The sequence below is a fragment of the Myripristis murdjan genome, chromosome 16 (genome assembly GCF_902150065.1).
Source record: "Myripristis murdjan chromosome 16, fMyrMur1.1, whole genome shotgun sequence".
Classification (NCBI taxonomy): domain Eukaryota; kingdom Metazoa; phylum Chordata; class Actinopteri; order Holocentriformes; family Holocentridae; genus Myripristis; species Myripristis murdjan.
In genome coordinates this window covers 34,160,756-34,187,052 of record NC_043995.1, presented here as the reverse complement: position 1 = coordinate 34,187,052, position 26,297 = coordinate 34,160,756, and the positions used below count along the sequence as shown (strand labels likewise).

Here is a 26,297-nt window from a genome sequence, read left to right as displayed (position 1 = left end):
TTTTGTTTTCCCTGTTGTGCCGAACAGAGTATTTATATTTTGAACAAGCTGTAAAGTTCATGTTGTATGTTGGCGTGTCAGGGTGTTAATTCCAAATGGAAACACGGGAGGATCCTGACAGATAGACAACACGGACATGTGTGTATCACACCTTCCTGTCTCTCTCTCTCTCCTGGAAATATCAGCTGATCCAGATCCAAACTAGGCGTCTCCAGGCAGAGCTCAAACCTCCACGGACGGTGAAGAGTTCTCTGACTTGTGAAGCTGCAGCCAGAAGTCCCAGATGTCGGACTTTCTAAGCAGCACATGAACTCAGCAGTCATGTCTGGATCTAATGAACTAACCCTTGGGCCAGCAATGATCTGTGTGCCCACGTCCAGCCTGTTACAGTGCAGGTACCTCAAGGTGCTTTGCAGGCACCTTGAGGTACCTGCAGGGTGGAAAATGGGAGCAGAGCCGTTTGCCTCCACTGCACTGACAGCAGTTTGTAGCTCATATCTAACCCACATTACAGCCGTGTCACCACTAATAACATAAAAAAAAGATTAACAGTTAAATCAAACATTGACTCTGACTTGTTGTAAATTAAAAGACAGATGAAAACAAATCTCACAAAAGTAATGAATCAGAGCCACCGAAGTGAATGTGCCTTTGACTGGTGTTTTAATAAATCTCTGTAAATGCATCAGGTCACCTGGATATCAACCAAACAAACCAAAGATTTCCTAAAAGCTTCTCAGCTCAGCGTCAGCCTCAGATCCTCCAGATGGACAGGCACACAATCACATCTTTTACACTGAATGAATGAATGAATGAATGAATAAATAAATAAATATGTGCGAAATAAGAAATACATAAAAAAAATAAATGTATGATAATAAAAAAGAATAAATACATCAATGTAAAATAATAATGAAAATAAAGGAATAAATGAGTAGATGTGAAAGAGAGCAGGGAGGAGGAGAGTGTCCTGGCAGCTCTCAGGTGTGTGAGTGTGTGTATGTGTGTGTGTGTGTGTGTGTGTGTGTGTGTGTGTGCGCAGATGATTGGTCCCAGTGGGAGCAGCAGCAGTGAGATTTGTCTCTTGTGTCTGACAGGGGGAGCCGGGGGCCGACAACATCGTCGCGGGACCAAAAGGAGACGCGGGGAACCCGGGCTTACCGGTAGGACGCACGGCCGACCTCTGACCCTCTGACCTGAGCTCAGCTGGCAGGGCGGGGTGGGTGGGGGCGGGGCTACCAACCCCAGATTCACCCTCGCTGTGGGAGGAGCTTCGTCCGCCTGCCGTTTCTCCTCACTACATTTCCTTTTTTACGCGTCCGCCAATTTCGTAACTTCCTATTGGACGTGGTGCTGTCGAGATGCACCACTCTGCTCTGTGATTGGTTGGGAGCTACACACCTGCCACCTAAAGGCCAACGCCCAGAAGAGTCCTGAGCTCAGCAAAATATGAAAATCCAGGCAGAGGGCAGACACACACACACACACACACACACACACACACACAGGAAAACTCAGCTCATTCTGCCTTTAATCCAGCAGCTTGTATAATCTGTGCTGGTACCAGTCAGCCAGTCCAGAGCCGGCGGCGCACACGCACTCAGAATCAGAAAAACTTTCTTGATCCCCGACGGGACTCCGGCTCGGCTGCAGCTGCTCAGAGTCTCAAGAGAAGAATATGAGAAGGAATATAAAAATATGTGCATTAGAAATTTGTAAAAAAAAAAAAAAGCTGTAGAGTCAAGCTGACATCCTCATCCTCGACCATATCGCAGTCGTTCTCAAACCTTTTTCAGTGATGTACCCCCTACGAAATATTTTTTCAGCCAAGTACCCCCAAGTTCAGCACGTGGGGTCTCCGGGTTTTTCAGGATGAAAATGTATACTGAATACTGAATATAAAATTCCATTTATGAACTTCCATTTCTATTTTAATGAATGTTTATTAGGCTAAATAATGATTTTTAAGGAACATTGTATGGATGCTATTTTTTAACATATAGGCCTATTTAAGCATTATTACACGAGAGGGTGTGAAGTGACAATAATGACGGTCATGCACACCCTCAAGTGTAATAATGCGACTATACAACTATTACCAACAAAATAAAATATATAATTAAAATGTTTTCATACATTGGGCATGTCACTCTCAAAATATCAAAGTTTTTTGCTAGTAGTCTCTCCGTTACAGTGGAAATACATGAGATCTGACGGTAACTAGTCCTTGTCAGCAGCCAACTTGGGCTTATCATGTTTTCTAGACATCATGATTTCCCAAAACTGAATAAATACACACACAGCAACACAAAACTGCTCTGCTAGCTCAATCATGTTGGAACTAGAATATCCACTGGAAAAAAAATCATTTTTTCATGGACTGATAGTTATACTTCTGCCGACTTCTCAGTCATTTTTAATCTGACAGTTGCCATGACAACGACTCAGCAGCACAACTGATCTTTATCGACAACCAACTTATATTAACAGTTATATTTAAATACAGGCTACTGCTTTCCAGTGTCGGCGCCACAACAAACATCTGTCTTTTCATAAACTCACCAGCAGATGTTTTATTTCAGCTGGGGGTGTGTCACTCCAATTTAACGTCAGCTCTGATTAATGTGGCTAAGCAGCAAAAGTAAGGACAGTAAGCAGTCACATTAAGGCTGAACAGAGTTATAGAATCACCTTTTCAGGCTGTTATCAATTTACCTCTGAAATAAAGACCACAGTTTCACAGATGTGTTGATTTATTAAATGTTCATTTCAATGTACAGATGCAAACAAATTGACAAATTAATTCAATCAATGGCCTAGGAAACTCATAAAGAATAAACAAATTAATAACGATTAATAGGCTAATTAATAACTGATAACATTAACACATTAATAACAAGAACAAAGTTACAGCAGCACATCTGATTGGAAAATCTGACAGGTACTGTCCGTGGTGCTGAATCCGCCTCAGCAGGTACTGTCCGTGGTGCTGAATCCGCCTCAGCAGGTACTGTCCGTGGTGCTGAATCCGCCTCAGCAGGTACTGTCCGTGGTGCTGAATCCGCCTCAGCAGGTACTGTCCGTGGTGCTGAACCTGCTGAGGAATTTCATTCTCTTTATTATAGAAATTAAAGCTCCATAAAATTCACAGAGGATCTTGCTCAGCTCTTCTTTCCTTACAGGTGAGAAATCAGCTGTCTGCCCGGTGTTTGTCAGGTAGTCTTGGAGACATTTGACGGCCCAAGACGTTGACCGGGCCGTACCGGCTTCATTTCCTGACCTCTCCAGCTGATCCAGCTCTTCACTCGTCACTCTCGTGTATCTCTCCTTTTTCTCTTCTGTCTTGTCTTCCTCGTTCAGCCATTTATCCAAACTTAGGTCGACAAATAAATCAAAATTGACAAAATGGTCCATTATGCAGGAGAACAAAGCTGACAGCGGCTTTTGATGCGAGTTTCAGTGAAACGTTTCGTGTTGCCATGGAAACCACACAGACTTGGGCAATAAGATATAGGCGGAGTAATATTTTCAGTGATGAGGTATTTTTCATTTGAGCACGGCTAGGCGTGCTGCCATGCTCATTTGAGCACATTCTAAACGTCTGATTGACCAATCAGATGGCTCGGTCAGATCTATGTGTTGTATATTTTTTAAAAATCTCACGTACCCCCTGTAGTTCTTCCACATACCCCAAGGGGTACGAGTACCCCCATTTGAGAAACTGTGCCATATCGCATCGTTCTGCGTGCCAGTCGTTTCCCCCGGCAACCGTTTGGAGACTCGGGATTGGCTGCTTGGCCGACCAAATTCCATCACACACTTGGTGGCCATATCAGTGTGAGGACTGAGAGCACGTGTTGTTTTGTTTGCTTTTTGTCTAACTCTGCTCCTCTCTTTCTCTGACATGCACACACACACACACACACACACACACACACACACACACACACACACACACACACACACACACACACAGGGAGATCCTGGAGACGATGGACTTCCTGGTGGAAGTGGAATCATCGGAAACCTGGTGAGATTTTACCTTCATTATATTATATTATATTATATTATATTATATTGTACTGTATTGTATTTTATTGTATTATATAATATTATATAATATTATATTGTATTATCTTACATGTGTGTATGACAGCCTCAGTGTCTGTCAGGTTGATAAACAGGAAGCGTTTAGATGGACAGTAAAGTTCAACATTAACCCAAATAAGCACAAAATATTTACAATATATATAATATAGTAAAAAATAATTAGGATCAGGATGGGGGGTGGGGTGAAGTCAGGGGGTCTTCAGAGGGAGGCCAAAGGTCAATAGTAGAAGAAAAGCAGAGGTGGTGAACATCGTCTGAAAGCTGGAACCTGGAGATTAATTTGAGTTATTCTCGTCATAAATCTGGAATAAACACTGTGCTTGTTCATTATTTGGAGAGTTTAAGGGTCAGAACATGATGATGGCAGCATCTGAAGCCGTTCACGTGGAGGCAGAGGTGGATTCTGTAGTGCAGCCGTCCCTCTCCACTCTGACTGCTGTCTCACACACACACACACACACACACACACACACACACACACACAGACTCACACACACTGAAACTGTTGACAAGCCGGACCCTGATGAAGCACAACATGAACAAAGTGTCATGTTTTGCACCTGCAGTGAGGAACCTCACCTGCTGCATGATGTGCTCTGATCAGCTGAGCACCGTCTGACAGGAAACCAGGAACAAACAATAAACGAATAATCAGTTTAATAAGCATAATAACTCTGCGTGCTGTGTTGCTCTGCAGGGTCCAGATGGAAGAAGAGGACCGCCGGGCCCAAAGGTACGTAACACTCCCTGCTCACTCCACACACCTGCCCCTTTGACACACCTGTTGCCCTTACTGTGTGTGTGTGTGTGTGTGTGTGTGTGTGTGTGTGTGTGTGTGTGTGTGCGTGCGTGCGTGTGTGTGTGTATTTTGCAGGGTACTGTTGGAGAGCCTGGAGATCCAGGAGAGCGAGGGAGCCCTGGTGCCTCGGGATCCCAGGTAACTGAGCAGACGGCAGGCCAGAGGGTTCAGTTCATATCTATCTATCTATATATCTATATCTATAGAGAGATATAGATATATAGATATAGACAGATGTAATTCTGCAAAATGTGGTTAGGATCTGATGCTGAAGTAAACACAGGAGCACGGGGTCTGTATCCTGATGCTGATTCTGTTGTTCTTTGAAAAGTGACTTGTGCCCTCTGGTGCTGGGCAGAGCAGTGTGTCAGGGTTTATGAGGTGAACGCATCATCAACGGACTGTAACTCAATACTATAATGTACATTTTCATGGCCTTAACTGATTTTTTTTTATTTCTGATTTCAAAGATTGGTTGTGTCTCCTGTTATCTGCTTTTCCACGAGCACCTACTCGGTTTGCTCGCCATTTTCCGACTTCGCTGACTTCAGTGATGATCAATGCACACGGTCACTGTTGCTGTTTCCTTTTTAAATGCCAGGTTTGGTTTTTGTGAAGGAGTCGCTCTCATGTGTCGCCGCTCCCCATCCAATCAGTGGCCTGCACGGCGTTTACGTCACGTTTTGGCTTGACTCAGCTCGACTCAGCTCCCCGGCCAAGTATGTACTAAAATAGTACCTGGTACCAGGTACCACCACCTGATGGAAAAGCTTACAAACCGAGCAGAGTCGAGTCGAGCCGAGTCGAGTAGGCGCTTGTGGGAAAGCGCCATTAGTCGCTTGATCACATGCATGTTGAAACACAGGGCTGGTCTTTAAAGGCAAATGACAAGGATTTATCTTCATAGTGCCTCAGTCGGCCTCCTGAGGTCCCTGCTGCTGGAATAATGTGGATCTCTGAGCTGCAGCAGAGGAGCTCAGCTTTCAGGCTGACTGCATGTTTTCTGCCTGTCAGTTTGTTGATGCAGGCATCAAGCCTGCAGAAAGCGGCGTTGCACTGACTCTCCCGCTCGTCAGAAGCATCTCAAACTGTCATGTGGTCGGTGGTCGGTCTGCATGTGGCCTTCCAGCCCGGCTGACGGGCAGATCGTGTTCAGCTGCTGCAACAAGCTGCAGGAAGCCCAGAATCAGCCTCCTCACTGGTTAGCCAACAGCTTTCACACGCGGGGAAAACAGGCCAGTTCAGGGACCCGGTGAAAATCCGACAGGCTCAAACAAACACAAAGACATGGAGACGGCCGTCCCTCTGTCCAGCGGGGGGAGGGGTGTTTGGGGGAGGGTTGTCTCCGAGCTCAGAGGAGCATCAGCCTCCAGCAGAAGTTCAGTCAGAGGAGGCTGAGGTCAGGATCTGGATCCAGGACACAGAGTCTGGCAGATCTGGGAAACATTTGGCTGCTGGGGAAACTTCCAGGGAAATTCATCAGAAAAACATGTTGGGGTGTGTGTGTGTGTGTGTGTGTGTGTGTTCCTGGATGCCCCAATCACACTTTGGTTTTGTGTTAAATGTTCTAAAACATCACTGAACTGGATTATTTCTGTGTGTGAACATGTAGATGAACACATGAACATGAGATGTAGATAAACATAAAAACATAAAAACATGAAACATAACATAAAAGGCTCTGAGCGCAACTCAGGTGTGTTTTCTAGTGTCCAAACGGCTCAGGTGTCATGTCCCCGTGCAGCGCCCCCTTTTGGAAACAGCAGAGTGTCTCCTGTCCCTCTGAGCTCCCTGGGCGTGTTGCTCTGAAAATGAGCTGACCTCAGAGCAGTGTTGCTGCGCTGCTGAAAGTGACTGAGCAGCAAACAGCAGCTCTGAGGTCAGTGCTGCAGGTCTCTCTGCTGTCTGAAGCTCACTATCAGACAGTGATGGTGGCCTCCATAGGGGGCGCCGGCGAGCGTCCGCTCTGCTTGTCCCACACACAGGGCAGGGACGCTGCTTCACCTCAGGGAGCTCAGATGGAGTCCTGATCTGCTCGGGAGCTTTCACTCCGTCTCCTTCCTTCTTACCTGGAGAATCCTCCATTAGAACAGCAGCCCACCAAGGTGTGACACACCTGGCTGTTAAAGGGAGTTCAAACAGACTCAGAGAGATAAAGTAGAGCCATGAGAGTGTGTTCTCTGTCTAAACTGCTTCCTGTTGTCTCTGCAGGGAGACAGAGGGGTCAGAAGTCAGCCTGGACCCAGAGGAGTGGTGGGCCTGCCTGGACCTCAGGTCAGTACCTTGTTTATTCCCAAGTTGACACTCAGGTGTTGGTTTTAAAACGCTCCAGAGGTCAGCATTATTTTCAACAATCTGCTAATGAACAAGAGAGAGTGTTTGCAAATTTGCGGTTGTCATATCTGACGCCTTAATCACAGCGTGTCTTACGTCTTGGCAGCCGCTTACAGCTGAAGTCTGGAAGTGCAGTGACTCTGGTTTGAATTATGAGGAATGAGTCAGAAACTGTTTTTCAGTCATAACTCATCTGACAGGATTTGTGAGTTGGTAACACAGAGTCAGAGAGTCAGCGCCACACTGCAGCTCGTGTTGGCAGCTGCCATCATGTTTTTAACCACAACAACAAAAAGCTGGTTCTGATTAGCACTTTATTTATTTATTTATTTTTTTTGGAAATGGTTCTTGAGTCCAATCCACATGGTTTGGCCTGCCCTCCACTTATCTTATTTATGATGCATGCATGTAGTTTGTTAATGTTGTCAGAACAGATCAGCTTCAGTCAGTCATCAGGCCACAAGACCTCAGGAGGTCCAGGCTTCATTCCTCAAAACGAGTCTGGGGAATAAGCGGTGCTCAGTGTACTCAGGTAACATGAGTTTGAAACACTTTATTCACAGTATAGAGTAAATAAAACTACACAGAAGGTATGTGGCACAGCAGTCTGAGCAGAGAAACCAAAGCAGAGGAGCTGAGCAGCATCGAGTCTGGAGCTCAGCTGCAGAGTCCGGCTGAGACATTTGAACCAAATCCAGAGCACCTTACAGGATTTTAGCGCTGAGCAAAAAACATTTTGACAGCACGTGCTGTTCAACCCTCACAGCGACAACACGAGGTCAAGTCTTCGTCTGTCCGAGGAGAAACATGGAAACAGGAGGAGAGAGCGCAGATGGCTTGAACTGAAATATTTACATCCAATTATTAACAACTCTGTAATAAGCAAAGTAAGAGGTTTCTATGATATGATAAATGAAGGATTCATGATAAAGTAGCTCTACAAACTGTCCGTCAGCAGTAAAGTGACAGCCAGCAGGCTGGGGTCAGTTTATCAAAGCTGCTGTCAGAAAATCAAAAGGTCGACATGAAAGCAGATTTTTTGCAGAGAAAATATGGAAAGAGCAGCTTTTATTTCCTTCTGGCAGGTAAAAGTCAAACCTGCCTGCTGTGTGTTTGCTGCATGTGTCTCTTCTAATTCTACATTCTGTGTTATTGTCATGAGTTAACATGCAGCTGCTCATTGATTGGTCAGATCCAAATTGATTGATTTGAAATAATAAATAATAAAGATGAAGGTGTCAGATGTGAGGAGAAGAGGCCCGCCGCCTGACGTGTGTTCATTTCTCTGTGATTTTTCATGAGAAGAAATTAAATCAGGCTGCATGTTGAATGCTCCTTAGCAGTCAGACGTCAGCGGTAGATGAGTGTGTTGGTGGAACTGGTCTGAACTGGTCTGAACTGGTCTGAGCTGGTCTGAGCTGGTCTGAACTGGTCTGACTGGTCTGAACTGGTCTGAACTGGTCTGACTGGTCTGAGCTGGTCTGACTGGTCTGAATTGGTCTGAACTGGTCTGACTGGTCTGAGCTGGTCTGAGCTGGTCTGAACTGGTCTGAACTGGTCTGACTGGTCTGAACTGGTCTGAACTGGTCTGAATTGGTCTGACTGGTCTGAATTGGTCTGAACTGGTCTGAACTGGTCTGGCTCTGCTGGTTTCGCTGCAGGGAGCTCCAGGATCAGCTGGGAGCAAAGGATCCACTGGACGACGCGGCGCTAACGGACAGAAGGTGTGTGACATCACTTCCTGTGTCACGCCTCCATGACCCAACACACACGCCAACAGCTGATTAAATCAGATTAAGCGAGCACAGAACCAGACTACATCAGATTAAACTAGATTAGACCTGACCAGACTAGACAAACTGGCACTGGGATTAGATGAGAAGTTTAGATTTGACCATCAGATTAAACTGAGCCAAATTGATTGGATTATTTTCCATTAGATTAGATCATAACAGATTAGATTTTATATTAGATTAATTTTAGATTCAGTTGTATTCAACTGGAACACATGGATTAAATTAGAAAAACAAGGTGACTGGATAACATACAGAAAAATATCATATCAGTTTGATAGAGCAAACAGCTCCTGATGATGATGATGATGATGATGATGATGATGATGATGATGATGATGATGATGATGATGTTGTTTGTTGTTGAAGGGTCAACCTGGAGATCCAGGTGTTCAGGGAATTCCAGGACCACTGGGAGCCAGAGGCATGCCGGTAAGGAGCTGTGTGTGTGTGTGTGTGTGTGTGTGTGTGTGTGTGTGTGTGTGTGTGTAATTTCTCTCTGTGCTGTGATCCAGGGGCAGGACGGCAGAGACGGATACGGACTTGCTGGGTCCAAAGGTGCCAAGGTAGGAACCAGCTCCAATGAATTAAAACTACATTTCCCATCAGCCCCGCTGCTTCCTGAGCTCTGTTTGCTCTGGAGGAACAGCGCCCTCTATCGGTAAGAAAGGCTGATCTGGTCCAGTAACAGCATGAAGTGATGAAGCCGCTTGGATACGAGGCCAAACGTCTTCAGGACATAAAACTCAGTCCAGGCGACCTGATGCGGTTTCCCTGAGAAGCCGATGACCTGGACCAATGAGAACATGCGCAGACATACCAGAGCTGTGATTGGCTAGGCCATGTGTGTTTGAAAAGGGGCGGCACCCGGTTGGCACTGAGGCAGGAAGCTTCCTGGAGGTGATTGGCTGTCTGAGCCGCACCAAGTTGGATTTGAACAAATGGGATTGCGGCACCAGGAGTTTTTTCTCTGTGTGTTTAGTTTGGCTCCGCCCCCTCAGTGTATGATGGTGATTTGATGATGATGATGATGATGATGATGATGATGAAGAAAGGGTTGCACGAGCTGCAGTCTTTTATTTGATGGAACAGTTGCTCGTTCACTGAGAGTTTGTCTCTGCACAGGGGGATCCTGGCTTCCCGGGCTATCCTGGCTCTCAGGTGAGTTCACTCGTGTTCCTCTGATCTCCGACTTTCAACAAACCACATCACATGTTCCTGTTTCAGGAGGCAGAAAGGTCAGAGGTCACAGCAGACAGATGATCCTCCTGACATCACAGACGTGAGCGGCTTAGAGACGAGCAGGGAGAAGAAACGAGAGATAAAGAGCGAGGCGGCTCTTATCTCCAATGTACAAAATATTTGACAGCAACAAAACCCGAGTCCCTCCCTCGGAGGCTTTCACAAGAATTTACAGCCGAGAAGAAACGAGCCGTCGCTTTTGTGGTTTTTCAGAGCGCGACTACAAATCTGCTGGGAGCAGGCATTAATATCTGTGTGGCGGCTGCTTCCTGTCGGTCACGTCAGTCTGATGCTCATTTAGTCGGCGGAGCCGAGTCGACTCCCATGGGAACGACTGAGGGACAGCTTCAAAATAAGAGACCGACATTTTAGGCTTTTTAGGTCACTGTGTTGCATCGAATGTGGCTGCATACTGAGAATAATAAATAACTGTGATACTACATTTATCTACATACTCATATCTGTCCAAAAGAGATGAGAGACAGTGTTCAAACAGCAGAAGTTTGTCTGTCTGATCAGAAAATGATGAACTCTTCAAATTAAAGCTGTTTTCTTTTCTCTCAATGTCCAAAGATAACACAGAGGAAAAAGATTAAACAAACAAAAAAATAATATGTGTCGCCATACACATAGCTGTTAATGTAACTGTGAGAAACGCTGCAGAGTTTCCTGCTGATGTTTATTCTGGCTGTGTTTCGGGTGCGCAGGGTGAGGCCGGAGAGCCGGGAACCAAAGGATTTCCAGGCCGCAAAGGAAACGTCGGCCGAGGGGTGAGTGACACCCCGCCTGAGTATTTTTATTCTTCATTACTTAAGAAACTGACAGTATTGACTTGTTTTGTTGATTTGACGGACGCAGGGGAACACAGGCCAGCCGGGAGAACCCGGCGTGCCCGGAGACTCTGGACTGCCGGGACACAGGGTGAGTGCACGATGGAGGGTTTGTTGGAGGAGGGGGCGTTTTTATTTCTGTGACCTTCATTTGAGTGAAAGGCCAGTGGGTTTCAACATGTCATTTTAAAGAGATATACTGAGATATGGCAAACAAATCAGAGCTGCATATGAAAGATACTACCTGAACACACACCCTGAAGCCCAACACACACTGGAGGTCTGTGGCCGCCGGCCCGGCTCTGTCACAGAGACGATTAAACCTTCCAGCAGCTCGGGAGCGGTCGGATTCACACAGCCCATCATGTGGATCTGGAATTAAAAAACACAAAGCAGAGAAGGTGGAGAAGTTAGTTTGTGGTGGATCTTCCTCCACCTCCAGTGGTGTGAGGAGACTGAAGGATAAATGTGTTCAGAGGTTACAGCGCCACCATCTGACTTCTGAGTTTTTTCATATAAAGATGTGTGTTGATTTGGACGTACGGAGGTGAAACCTCTCCTCCAGCCGGTGAAGCGGCGCGACTCTTTTTGCTGCCGTCCAAACAGCAGAAGTGGACTTGGACTGGGTCTGAATGCCCTGTAGCGCCCTCTGCAGGCCAGGAGCTCAGAGACATAAAGTAGAGCCCCTTGTCTCAGTTTGGGTCAGAAACAGTCACTAAAAGGCCATTTCACCCAAAACGCTGGCATGCTCCTTAAACAGTGTACAGAACCAACCAGGCCTGGGACCGTGAGCCGATGTGTGATGCCGTTTAACACCGGCTGGGAGTGGTGACACATAGGATAGGATAGGAATTTATTTATTTGAAACAGGGATGATGCACAAATAAACATTAATCTTGTAGGACAAGAAAAGATGTCTTGGGCTAGGTTATAGCAGCAGTTGCTAATTTCCACCTGTAGTCCCTGGGCAGGTATGACAGTATAAAAATGAACAATTCTAAAAAGAGATTTAACAGGACTAGAAATGAGATGGTGGCCACAGTAGATAAAACGCAGAAGCAAAAGAAACAGAGTAACAAGGAACAAGAGTGCCAACAGCCCATCACCCCCACCCACCCACCAGCACACGCACTCAAACACAAGCACAAGTAGAGTACAATCCAACCCTCTAGAAACCACATTCATACACACACACACTCACATATATCTCACAGATGTGTGCAAACTTGCTTACTAAATAACCAGCTCTTTGATTTGTACATAAGATACACTACCAGTCAAAAGTTTGGACACACCTTCTCATTTAATGTTTTTTCTTTATTTTCATGACTATTTACATTGTAGATTCTAACTGAAGGTATCAAAACTATGATTGAACACATATGGAATCATGTAGTAAAAAAAAAAGTGTGAAATAACTTAAAACATGTTTTATATTCTAGTTTCTTAAAAATGGCCACCCTTTGCTTTGATTACTGCTTTGCACACTCTTCTCTCGATGAGCTTCAAGAGGTAGTCACCTGAAATGGTTTTCCAGCAGTCTTGAAGGAGTTCCCAGAGGTGTTTAGCACTTGTTGGCCCCTTTGCCTTCACTCTGCGGTCCAGCTCACCCCAAACCATCTGGATTGGGTTCAGGTCCGGTGACTGTGGAGGCCAGGTCATCTGGTGCAGCACTCCATCACTCTCCTTCGAATAGCCCTTACACAGCCTGGAGGTGTGTTTGGGGTCATTGTCCTGTTGAAAAATAAATGATGGTCCAACTAAACGCAAACCGGATGGGATGGCATGGCGCTGCAGGATGCTGTGGTAGCCATGCTGGTTCAGTGTGCCTTCAATTTTGAATAAATCCCCAGCAGTGTCACCAGTGAAGCACCTCCACACCATCACACCTCCTCCCCCATGCTTCACGGTGGGAACCAGGCATGTGGAATCCATCCATTCACCTTTTCTGCGTCTCACAAAGACACGGCGGGTGAAACCAAAGATCTCAAATTTGGACTAATCAGACCAAAGCACAGATTTCCAATTTGTTTGGGCCAAGTAACACAAAGAATGGACATTCCTTGTGTTTCTTGGCCTAAACAAATCTGCTTGTTGCTTTTCCTTAATAGTGGTTTCTTAGCAGCTGTTTGACCATAAAGGCCTGATTGGTGCAGTCTCCTCTGTATAGTTGATGTAGAGATGTGTCTAAAATATAAAACATATTTAGAGTTATTTAACATTTTTTTTCTTTGCTACATAATTCCATGTATCTTACTTCATATATTTGATGTCTTCAGTATGTATCTACAATGTAGAAAGTAGTGAAAATAAAGAAAAAACATTGAATGAGAAGGTGTGTCCAAACTTTTGACTGGTAGTGTATATTCTGCGGGAAGGACATTCCACTGCCTCATGGCCACACATGAGAAGGAAGAACTCCCAAATTGAGTTCTACATTGTGGGATGCTACACTCACCCCTCGTAATTCTTGGAGCTGCTCGCACAGTTTTTTCGGAGCAGAGTATTACAAACTTTTTCAGAGGGGGAGCAGTAACACTGTGAATGATTTTGTGTATTAGAGATATATTTGAATGTTTTCTTCAGTTTTCAAAGTTAAGGGTGCCATATTTAGCAAGTACATGACAATGATAGTAATGACATGTTTTTTTGTCATGAATCTTGAGGCTGCTTTTGTACAATGACTCTAGGGGTTACGCAACTGTTTTACATGCTTGAGACCAAGATGTAATACATGTACAGGAGGTGGGGATGATCATTGCATTTAAGTATGTACTTGATGCCTCAATGGTTAGAGAGTTTCTCATATATCTAAAATTTGCTCAATTACATTTTAGTATATTTCTCAGCTTTTTGACATGGCCTTTAAAGCTGAGTGTTGGATCTAGAGTTACCCTGAGATATTTAAATTGCTCTACATGTTTTATTTTTTGCCCATTTACTAAAATCTCAGGATAAGTTTTAACTTTACACCTATTAGTAAAGAACAAGGCCACTTCTGTTGCACTTTTCCCATGGGTATATAAAACAGTGTCATCAGCATACATAATAATATTTATGCCCCTACAGACAGAGGGCAAGTCATTACTATATATACAGAAAAGCAGTGGCCCTAAAATTGACCCCTGTGGAACTCCCAGCATAGATGCTAGGGATGTAGACAATATCCCATTTACTTGCACACTCTGTTGTCTGCCATTTTAAACCAAAGGCAGTGATAAAAAACACATGCCTGAAAATATCAGTACACATGACCTGATGGTGATGATGATAATGATGATGGTGATGATGATGATGATAATGATAATGATGGTGACTGAATGACAGGGTTGTGGTTGCTCTCCTCTGCCTTCAGGGTCCCAGAGGTCCTCCAGGAGTCAGAGCCATGACTGTAAGTTCATTTCAAACTTTTTAAACTTTGAAACTTTCAGCGCTGCCCAATCAGATCTTGTTCACGACATCCAGACCTCATGTTTGTCTTGTCTCAGGAATGCCAACTGATCACCTACATCAGAGACAACTGTGGTGAGTGTCACCGACACACACTCAGAAAATCAGCCGATCGGCTCTAGTCAAGTAGCAGTTTATTATTTTAATGAACTCAGAAGTCAAACTCAGTGACTGGATGGTAAACAACCACCCACAGCTGAAACTATCAAGGATATTTTCAGTGGAACAATTTAGCATCACTTCAAATCTATGTGTTAAAAAGTTTATCTTTTGCCCCGTTCCTGATCAAACTGGGTTCTTGTCACTCGAGTTCAAAGTGCTCATGCCACAAAAAACACTGAATTTTATGAATCAGTTTTTGTGAAAGTATACTGTCCTGTATCGTCCAGTAATCCCAGCTCATCTCTCATGATGTTCTTCTCTCCCCCACAGCATGCTCCTTTGGTAAGTACACTCATGTTGTCTTTCTTATTCATGAGAACCTGTTAGTTTGAGGGAACCAGATGACAGGAGAACCATCTTGTCTTTCTCTGCAGTCTGGCTGACCGACTAATGAAATAATGGAAACTAAATGAAAAAAACATTTTTCTCAACTAAAATAAAAATAAAAATGAGGCTTTACAAAAAATGATCACTAACAGAAACTGTATTATGGGGTTATATAATTAACTAAAACAAATTGTCTTAAAGTTTTCATCTGTCAGTTTATTTGGTTGTTTGTCTTTCCTCAGTGAGGACATTTTTGAAAACGATTTAATATTTTTACTTTCACTAACCTTTTTGTCCCTGACAAAAAACCCATATTACATAAAAGACTAAAACTAACACTGAAGCTCATGAAAACTAAACTTAAACTAAGCATTTTCAAGAAGAAAAAAAAAAAAAAAAAACCAGCAGCTTTGTATTTGATGTCCTCTTGCAAAGCGCTTTGGTCAGCTTGAGCTGTTTAAATGTGCTTTACAAATAAATGTTTCTCACTTACCTAGTCACTGTAAGATCACCAGAACTGACAGGTTTCATTCTCTTGGCAACATAGATGTTGTCACCAAATTTCATGGTGATCGATCAGATGGATGTGGAGATGTTACCCCCGATTTATCACCAAAATGCACTTTGATATTAGAATATAGTCCTAAGTCCTATGGTCCTTCACTAAATATTTGATCCACAAGAATTTTGACCACCTACAATATTTTAAAGAGTCATTGTAAAGAAAAGGCAAATCAGTGTCAAGCTTCTTTTTTAACTCACTGTGTAAGAAAGCTGTACTTTGACTCCTTAGCAAAATTTGGAATGTTAATAAACTTTACTTATATATCAATTTTGTAGAGAAAGTTCTTTACCGAATCATTAGAAGGGTGTGCAGAGGAAAGAAGAAACAGCATGAGGTGAGCACAGGGGAAAAAAAACAGCAATATTTAAAGCAGTGCAAGGCAATGGGGAGGAGAGTAAATAAACAGAATAAAATATGACACTATCCAACAGCCGGTTCATAAAAGTGCTGAGCAGTGATTTAAAAGGTGATTTGGCCAGCGTTAGCTCCTCGGCCGGGGCCTGAGTGTGAGCAGCAGGAGTGTGTTGCTGCTGTGAAACATGGTGTGTATGAAGGTTTGGTTCCTCTAACTCTCCTTCCTCTGCTGCAGATCGGATGGCGTGTCCGGCCTATCCCACCGAGCTGGTGTTCGGCCTGGACATGTCCGAGGACGTGACCCCGGCCGCCTTTGAAAGGATGCGCTCCGCCCTCCTCTCCCTGCTGGAGGACATCGCCATTGCCGAGAGTAACTGTCCGACCGGCGCCCGCGTGGCCGTGGTGGGCTACAGCGCCCACACCAAGTATCTGATCCGTTTCCAGGACTACCGCCGCAAGAAGCAGCTGATCGACGCCGTGAAGAACGTTGCCCTGGAGCGCACGGCCAGCCGGCGCCACCTGGGTGCGGCCATGCGCTACGTGGGCCACAATATCTTCAAGCGTGTCCGGCAAGGGGTGAGGATGAGGAAGGTGGCTGTCTTCTTCTCCAGCGGGCCGTCCCAGGACTCATCTGACATCGTCACTGCGGTGATGGAGTACCGGGCCTCCAACATCGTCCCGGTGGTCGTCTCTCTGCAGAGCAGCCCTGCCATCCGGCAGGCATTTGAGGTGGGTGTGGTTTCACCTGCACAGGTAACCGATGGCATGTAATTTACACTTGGGCACTCCCTCTCAGGCATTCTGCATCCAAACCAGATGTTGTAGTCTCCAGAAAGAAAGTTTGAACGTCCAGTCAGCAGTTATCATTCCTGCCTGGCTCTATTGCCAACAACATTTTCTTCTCCAGATCTCAAATCCAGATGAATATTTATTATTGTTTTCTTTTTTTTTTTTTTTAGTAAATTCTTGCTATAATCACTGCGCTGCATCAGAGCTGAAGACATTATCCAGTACAATCAAAACAGCAGGAGGAGGTTTCCTCCGCTGAACCCATTTCTTCATTCCAGCTCCTTGTGCACTCATTCTCCCTTTTTAGCTCAGATTATATTAATGTCTCTTGCCTGAACTTTTCAGTGCTGAGACGATGAAGTTGCGCTTGAATAAAGTTACTTGGGTCATAAACTACATCATGATCTCAGATAACAGTGAAATGAAAGATGCTGAAGCACTGAGATAAATGATGCTTGGATTGTGCAGAAGGGAGTGCAACTTGGAAGACGAGCGGATTTGTGGATTTTAGATTGTGTCACCAACTGTCCACAAGCCAGAGGAAATCCCTCTGAGAATTATTCAGAGAGCTTTGTACCTCTGGCAGGCAGAGACTGAGCTGTGAGAAATGACGATGGCTGTTTTGTCTCAGGCTGATGACACGGGGAACTCCATCTTCACGGTGCTGGGGAGGTCGCAGAACCTGGCTGCTGGGCTGAGGAGGGTCCAGCACTGTGCCATCTGCTACGGTAAGCAGCGAGGCTCAGTCAAGGCACACACACATCTAACAAGAGACAGCAAGTTTGGTGCTGCTGCTGTCAGCATCTGGTCCTGTTCAAGATGGACGGCTTGCATTGGCACAGTGATTGGACTGTTTTCCAGATAGGTTGTATCTTAAGACTACTTAGTATTCAGATTACAACTCAGATTACAACAAAAAAACATGCAACTATTGCGTTCCTCTTTAACCATAGACTTTATATGTGGTGCCAGTTAAGGGCAGTCAGTCCAGGAGCATTTGAAGCCCCTCAGCAAGATGTTGGAGGATGATGCTGCTGTCAGGGTTTCCTCCAGGATTTTTCGAAACTGTGGGGGAGGGCTTCGGGGTGGGGGGTGGGGGTGGTAACGTTATATCACGCAGGTAACATTAGGAACATTTAAATATTACAGTGGCACGGTACACATCAGTATCATTTCTATTCCTCAGAACTTGAGGGCATAACGTGATAAATCAAGAACATTGAACCTCCCTTATCTAACATTACATGTCAAATTTTGCATGCACGCGCACAGAATTTGACCCTATTTAATGTGCACGTGCAGAATGAAATTAATTTGTTTGTCTTTTTTAAGTGCTAATTTTGTAGATTACATGTAGATGCCCATAAAGTCACTGTCTGTGGCTGACTGAGTTAACATAATTATGATTGAGCATATGACAGTGATGAAAAGCTCTCTTTTCAGTATTGCAGGATTTATCAACTGTAACTGGTGAATAATAATGTCAGTAGCCATACCAACATGTAGAACTCAGGCTTTTTTTATTTTTGCAGAAAGGTGATCGTCATAAACATGTAAACATACACCTCCTGTCTGTGTAGTAAATCATTTACTTCAGTGTACAACAGTATTGGTCTTTGATTGCAAAATAAAATTTAAAAACACACCTGGTATTCCCAAATTGTTTGATATCCCTCTCCATGATTGGGCTTTTATTAATGAGGTCATGGTAGGACTGTAGTCTGGTATCCCACAGCTCTGCACACAGAGAGACAGCCACAGTGATGCTTTCCTCCATTGTTGTTTTGCCGTTCTGCCAAAATCCACCAGATTTTTTCCTTATTCCACTATTCTCTCCTATTGGACACGCCGAGGTTACATCACAGGGCTCTGCGCCCAACTTAAAAATTTTCAACTTTGGCGCAGTGTGTACAGGCGCCGGCCGAGGTCTGCACCGTACGCGTGCTATGTGAAAGCCCGGGACTCTGTGACGTTCGGGGCTACCGAAAAAATATTCGGGGCTAGAGCTCCGGAAGCCCATGCCTGACGACGGCACTGCATTAAGCTATGTAGTGCCGTTTTTCAAAATGTATGTGAAACGTAACACGTGAAGGCCAAATTGTGCATCCTTAACGTTAAACGTTACAGTCGGTAACAATGCAATGTTAACATTAACGATAACATTAGGGTTGTTTTCACAGGCTCGAACAAAAAAAATGATTAAACTTAATCTTGCGTAGGTACCTTTCTCTCGCCCTTTTCTCTGCCTCTGCTTCTTACCGCCTCCACTCTTGAGCGCGCAGCAGTAGAAGCAAACAGGCGTGTGATGACTCCGGTGTTCATTTTTCAAAATAAAGTGGCTGGCTGCTGTGTTTCTGCAGACCCCTGCAGGCCTCTGCAGGAGTGTGCCGGCGTCCAGGAGGTCCCGAGACCCCAGGCGGTTGATGTGGACTTGGCCATGGTGGTGGACGGCTCCAGGGAGATCCAGGCCGACCAGTATGCCGGCGTCCAGCAGCTGCTGGGCTCCGTGTTGGAGCAGCTGGCCGTGAGCCCGCAGCCCCGCCGGGCCGACGACCAGGCCCGGGTGGCCATCGTGCAGCAGAGCGGCCGGCTGTATGGGGGGGCGTCAACGGCCGGCCCGGCGGCCAAGCTGGAGTTCGACCTGCAGGGCTACCAGGATCGGGGGCTGATGAAGAGGCACCTGGTGCAGAGCATGCAGCAGCAGGGCGGCCCCTCGGCGCTGGGACACACGCTGGAGTTTGCCCTCAGGGAGGTGCTGCTCAAGGCCAACAAGCCCAGGAGGAACAAGCTGCTGCTGGTCGTGGTGGGCGCCGAGACGGCCCACTGGGACCGGGCCAAGCTGCACTACATCTCCCAGAAGGCCAAGTGCCAGGGGGTGGCGCTGTTCGTGGTGGCCGTGGGAGAGCACTATAATCGGACAGAGGTGGAGGAGCTGGCCAGCCTGCCCGTCCAGCAGCATCTGATCCATGTTGGTCATCTGAAGCTGGAGGAGCAGGGCTACGCCCAGCGCTTCCTCAGGGTCTTCCTCAACGTCCTCAACAGTAAGAGACACACAGGGGAGCCACTTTCAGGGCGTTTTCACACCTGCCTCATTTAGTCTGATTTAATCCAGCTCTGGTGCGTTTACGCTGTTGGTTTGGTTTGTTTGGGCAGCCGTGAAACCAATCGCTCTCGGGTGTGAACCAAAACATCCAGACCCAGACCCCACTGAGGAGGTCTGAAACTCTGGAGCGGTCGGTTGGTGGTGTGAATGTGAACCAACTTAGATTTGACCAAACTACAGGAAGCGGTAGGCCTCCGTAGCTCAGGTGCGCATTGAAACTAACATGGTAGTGTTAGCAACTAGCAGCTAGCAACACAGGAATGCAACAAAGCCAGGATTCACATGATGCAATAAAGAAGCATAAAGCCCAATTGAGTCCCGCGATAATGAAGAAAGTGTCAACTGCCCCACTGATTTGACCCACAGCAGCTGGACTGCAGGTGTGAAAACGCCCTCAGATTAGACGTGATCAGAATCATGCAAGATTTGAACATTAGAGTTTTGTGTGTAAATGTTGGAAGTGACATGGTGTTAACTTGGATCTGTCTCAGGGGGAATGAACACGTACCCACCTGCCTCTCTCAAACGAACCTGCGACCAGCTGGAGAGCCAGCAGGGACAAGGACAGGAAGTGTTTTTGGACGGGTAACAGAACAGTCACTGTTTTTACATGCACTTCAGTAATCTGGTGATTTACCTCAATAATAATGATAATAATGATGATAATAAAAGTGATGATTCTAACAGCTGAACAAATGCTACTGCTATTATATTCACTGGATGTTGAATCATGTGCTTGTGATGTCAAGTAATGTACGTGTGTGTGTGTGTGTATGTGTGTGTGTGTGTGTACAGGCAGGGCGAGGCGGAGCTGATGGCGGAGGAGGAAGAGGAGGAGTTTCAGGAGCAGACAGGAGCGGCGACGCAGGCCGGCCAGCTGGATGTCATCGACACTTTGTCCAGAGGAGACGCACAGAGTGTCCCCTCACGACCTAACCTGATCGGTAGTGCGCACACACACACACACACACACACACACACACACACACACACACACAAAATACAGCATTTTGGATACAGCTGTGCACCAGCTTTGCTCAGGACGTCCCGCTCCTGCCTGATTGCATCTGCGCTGTTTTCTAACTTCTCTGTTTTCATTTTTTAATGTGTGTTTCATCACACTGCACATGAACTAACCCTACATGTGAGACACGTGTGTGTGCATGAGTCGTGCTGTAGCTCCGGCATGTTTCCTCCTCCAGCAGAGCTTCTCACGTCTCACACCTGCACCGGCTCTAGCTCTGTGACAGAGTGTGTGCTGTGTTAGATCACAGAGGTGTGTTGGCACACAGGTGCTACAGATGGGATAAAACACTACCTTAAACCTTTACTCCCAAAAAGTCAATAAACAAAAAGAATTGCCTCCATTAAACAGATTTATTAAATCTATTATGTCAACTTCCCACTTTATACAACTTGAAATGTCCCTTAAAAAACTCCATGAGAAACTGAAAAATCCTTTCCATCACAATCCACAGGCAAAAAAATCCCTCTTCAAAATGCAAAAATGGAACTCCAAGACATCAATGCATTTAGCAAAAAGCTGTTGTTTTTTTTCCTCTCGTTTTGTAGTTTTTTCAGGTCATGGAAACTTTTCTTCCCGTTATAAAAAAGAAAAACCCGTGGATATCCTATAAGGAGTAATAAAAACTAAAATATAATAAAATATATCTGCAGACCTTTCAGCTGTGAACCTTTGCATAGACTATATTTATAATGAAATAGATCTACAAAATATCTATAGCATAAAGGTGCATGCTGTTAATGTATAATTAATTATAATTAATTAAAATGAATATTTCTTAGTGTTATTATTATGTTGACAAGACGATGGATACAAGGCAGCAGCTCACACACTTCAGCCACTAAACATCCTGCCTCAGGCACGATCCTGCAAGAAGCTCCAAGCTCGTCAGGAAGATTTTATGTCCTGTGTCCCACAACAGTAATAATATCACATATTATATAATTATATAACAACTAATATAACAATAATAATACTTTAAAAAGCCAGAGGAGTGTTTCCAGACGTGTCGAGGCTGTTGTAAGTCCTTTTTACACATTAGGCCAGATGCACAAACCACTTTTCCCCCTTAATATTAATTTGAAAGTATGATGGCATATTAGTGCCACTGTAGAGAAACAAATGATGGACCCATATTCTGAGCGGTGATGTCACAAAAAGTGAAACTTCAATACCACGTCGATGCCAGCAGCCCAAAAACATGACCGCACCCGCTTTCTATGGCACTGCAGACACCACATGTATTTATTCAGATGTAGTATTTATTTAGCTTGAGCCTTCAGCGGGCCGTAACATATTCTTGTGGAACTGAAGGGGGCAGTATACACACGATTTACGCTCGTTCAGGTGTGGCCAAGGAAGAGACAAACACACCTGAGCCTCGGCTCGTCCAGCAGAAACACAGCGAGAGGCGGGGATGGAAGGATTTTCATCAGGGGACTGTGATAAATTCACAAAAACAAAATATGCAAACGATGCCATCGAAGTTTCCCGTTAAGAAGCTGTTTCTTTTTCTAATTATATATAAGCCTGTTTATTATTTCCATATTTCTGTCATGTCTCTGCTGGACACTGCAGGTGGAATTCTGTGCAATCTAAGAAGTTGTAATTTAAGCACAGATGACTTATTGTTTGTTTTAAATACTTGAATGTTCAACAGATTTTAATAAAGCAGTGGATGTTGAAGTAAATAGGATTTTTTCTTTTTTTTCTCCGTGGTATGGAAGCGGGTATGGAGAACAGTGGAACAGTCTCTGGTGCTGCTGGTATCGACCACTGACTTTCTGCTATTGTGTCAACCCTCACCATGAGAGAAAAATGTGGATATTCTCTGAGGTTCAAGTGCTCTATTTATTGAGATTAACTCACAAATTTATGAGAAAAAAAACTCCTTAGATTATAAAGTTACAAATTTATGTGGAAAAAACTGGGAAAATAGTTTTCCTTATCGCTGCAAGTACAGTGGTGGAAAAAAGTTTTCGGACACCCCATGCATTTGTGAAATATTGCATTAAGAATCACTCTTAGGTCTTCAAGTGCAATTTCTTTTAGTACAGTCACAGCCAAAATACTAAACAAATCCTAAAAAAGCCATTAAAAACTTCAACTTGATTGGTTCCATTAAAATACATAAGAAATTTTGAGTATTGGGTCATTTTGGTACCAGTGATGAAGGTCGTTCTATTTATTAAAAGACAAAATTTTTGTTGCCAAGCTTCGTGTCTGTATAAAGCAGCACATCTGAAAGTTCTTCAGACACAAAAACGGCTAAAACAAGGAACCTAATGCAGGAAACACGCCTGAAGATAAAGATTCTCAGCCAGGAAGGGTCCAGCTGCCGCCAGATAGCCAGGAAGTGCAGATGCAGTCCTTCAGCAGCTGGATCCACTCTGCAGAAATACAGACGAACCAACAGCTTGGAAGACAAACCAAGATCTGGGCGTCCAAGGGTTTCTTCAGCAAGAAATGACCGCAGGCAAAACCGCCCAATGACATCACAGGAGCTTCAGCAGCAGAGGTCAAACCAAACTGGTGTCCAGTGTTCCACCAGCACTGTACGTGGCCGACTTTTAGATCAGGGCTTAAGGTCCTACAAGGCTATCAAGAAGCCCCTGATCAATGAGAGACAGAGGTTAGCCCGGCGTCCAGGAACTGGAAGAAGATTCTGTGGTCAGATGAGTTCAGTTTCCAGCTTTATCTTCCTCCTACTAATGTGAGGGTCCGCAGAAGGCCAGGCGAAGCATTATCTCCAGCATGTACAGTACCTACTGTCAAGCGTGGTGGAGGCAGTATCATGGTTTGGGGATCATGAGTGCTGCTGGTGTTGGTCATCTCACTGTCTGTGATGGCACAATGAACTCTGCCAAGTATTGTACCGTTCTCAAAGCCCACATGCTCCTTTCTGCGCGTGCACTGTTCCATCGAGGTAAAAACTGGATGTTTCAGCAAGATAATGCCCCTCGCCTCACATCCAAGGCCAGCAGAGCTTGGCTGCAGGAGCACAGTATCCAGGTCTTGGAGTGGCCAGCTCAATCCCCGGACATGAGCCCCATTGAAAATCTGTGGTGGATTATCAAAAGGTCTGTTTCAAAGCATAAACCAAAGAATTTAGAAGAATTAAAAGCAGTAATTCAAGAAGAATGGGACAAGATTACCCCTCAACAGTGTGAAAGGCTCGTGGGGAACATGCCAGCCAGGATTAGAGCTCTATTACGTGCCAGTGGCAGGACTACTAAATGTTAATTTGATGATGTGATGGTTTATTTATTTTTTGTTCAGTTTTGAACACATTGTCTGTTATTTGTTGACTTTGATACCGACAATGTTGAGAACTGACATATTTAAACTGTTATGAATTTAGTTTTGTTAGTTTTTCTTGTAAACAATAAACAAAAAATATAATTTGTATTTGTTTGTATCTGTCTAATGCAGTCACACCTTTTGAAACACAAAAAAGATTTTTCCACAAATACTTCATGATAATATTTGAGATTGTGTAAAATTTTAAGGGTGTCCGAAAACTTTTTTCTACCACTGTAGAGTTTGCTGAGGTCAGTGGCTGCAGGCTTGACGCACGGCAAGCGACTCTCTGATTACATATTGATTACACATTGATTCTATATTGCTGATGAAATGTGTGACTTGTGGCTGGTTGTGTGCTTTGACAGATCCGAGCTCCGTGCTGAGAGCCGAGCCGAGCGACGTCCTGTCCACAGGTGAGGGCCGGCAGCCGGCAGCAGGGCTGAGCCATGCAGCCATATCTCATCAATACCATCATTTATTTCTTTTTGGCCAACTTGCAAATCACTTTTTTTCTCCAATTTTTGACTTAATCCAAGTGAATTTACTCAGGATTCATTTCGTTAGACATTTATACGATCCCAAGCTATGTGTGAGTGATTGTTCTACCATTATTTCCAGTAGTGGTTCTCAAATGGGGGTACGCGTCCCCTTAGGGGAGTACATGAGAATTTTTTAAAATGTTAATTCAAAAATAATAAATAATAAAAAAAAATATCAGTCATGCACAATTCCTGAAATAATGAGCCTGTGCTACAATAAGTTCAATAAAAAATGTAAATGTAAGTTTAATAAAGCATGTTTTATTTTCTGTATTGCCTCCAGGGTTCCCGAAGTCTCGTTTCTATTTTTATTTCAGTTAAATGTGTTTTGTATTTGTGATTTTGTTGTATTTTTGTGTCCGTGCAGACGCCTGCTTCCTCCGCCAGGATGCCGGCGGCTGCCAGAACTACACCATGATGTGGTACTTTGACACCGTGCAGAGCGAATGTTCTCGCTTCTGGTACGGCGGCTGCGGCGGCAACGGCAACCGCTTCCCGACGCAGGAGGAGTGCGAGCACCTCTGTGTGACCAAGAGCCGATGAAGACAAGGAGGAGGAAGCGGAGCGCTGACAAAGACATCGTCCCGGGCGGAGCGACGCACCATCAGAAGCCTCCGGAGACATCATGGGCTCCTGCTGGTTTAGAGGCAGTTGGGGAGACGCCGGCTGCCTCTGGATCAGCTCTGAGGGCCAAGAGTCTGCAGCTTTTCACTGGAAACAGCAAACCCTGCAGCCGCCGGTCTGACCCAGGAAACCAGTGGCTCAATCCGGTTTTTGTCTGCAGTGAAAAACGAGACGCTTGGGCCTCGATGGCGTTAAGACTGAAAACACACCACATGTATCAGGAAAACACAAGGTGCCTTAGAAAATATATGCAACACCAAGGCTGTGACGGCGCATCACGGCCGCTGTAGAGAGAGAAAAAATGATGAAGCTGGGGGGTAATATTCTGAGAAAAAAACTCAGAATTTCCAAGATTAAATTGGAAAATTTATGAGACAAACTCAGTGTGTTCTTTTCTCCTGAATAGGCTGATGGGAAGATCAGCAGCATTTACTTCTTACTAAATGAGAGCAGAAGAAAAACTACTTTTTCCTTGTAAATTTACAACATCAACAACAACCGCTTTTCTTCCCCGCAGTGGCCCTGATGCGCCGTCGTACCGAGGCAGATCTCCTGTGTGATATTGAAGTGAAAAGCCTTTATTCAGCGGCCCTGTTGTTGCGTTTGGGCCCCTGATCAGACCGGCCCCTGAATAAAGATTTATTAAAGGTTTATTAACACTTTGATCACAGGGAACAGCTGCTATAGTATTTTTTCTTGAATATTCATGTGTTATTTTATTCCTCAGCCACAGAGTACCTTCATTCTTGTTTAGCACCCACTGGAGTGCTGTTTTTTTTTTTTTTTTCATTGATGTTTTCCTTTAGAAAATGATTGACTGTTTACCGCTCCACTGTTCCACATGGACCCGGCCGGCGACACAGGAAACGTCTTGTTCCAGGTTCCTTCAGCGAATCAGAAGCATCAGGTGCTAAGTTGTGAAGTCAGAGGCCAGATGTATAAAAGATGA

At 44.8% G+C, this 26,297-nt stretch overlaps 1 protein-coding gene across 1 annotated transcript in view; it reads left to right on the top strand.

Moving 5' to 3' along the window:
• The window catches only part of LOC115373866 (collagen alpha-6(VI) chain-like), a 46,611-nt gene extending 20,314 nt beyond the window's left edge, over positions 1-26,297 (top strand). The window contains exons 20-40 of the mRNA XM_030072472.1: positions 1,098-1,163; positions 3,977-4,030; positions 4,808-4,843; positions 4,985-5,047; positions 7,121-7,183; positions 8,905-8,967; positions 9,406-9,468; positions 9,552-9,602; positions 10,162-10,197; positions 10,986-11,048; positions 11,137-11,199; positions 14,464-14,499; positions 14,597-14,633; positions 14,991-15,002; positions 16,202-16,695; positions 17,387-17,483; positions 19,116-19,796; positions 20,350-20,443; positions 20,654-20,802; positions 24,551-24,598; positions 25,092-26,297. Of these exons, the coding sequence (XP_029928332.1) occupies positions 1,098-1,163; positions 3,977-4,030; positions 4,808-4,843; positions 4,985-5,047; positions 7,121-7,183; positions 8,905-8,967; positions 9,406-9,468; positions 9,552-9,602; positions 10,162-10,197; positions 10,986-11,048; positions 11,137-11,199; positions 14,464-14,499; positions 14,597-14,633; positions 14,991-15,002; positions 16,202-16,695; positions 17,387-17,483; positions 19,116-19,796; positions 20,350-20,443; positions 20,654-20,802; positions 24,551-24,598; positions 25,092-25,267 (2,445 nt within the window). The 3' untranslated portion in view covers positions 25,268-26,297. The remainder of the gene's footprint in view (positions 1-1,097; positions 1,164-3,976; positions 4,031-4,807; positions 4,844-4,984; positions 5,048-7,120; positions 7,184-8,904; positions 8,968-9,405; positions 9,469-9,551; positions 9,603-10,161; positions 10,198-10,985; positions 11,049-11,136; positions 11,200-14,463; positions 14,500-14,596; positions 14,634-14,990; positions 15,003-16,201; positions 16,696-17,386; positions 17,484-19,115; positions 19,797-20,349; positions 20,444-20,653; positions 20,803-24,550; positions 24,599-25,091) is intronic.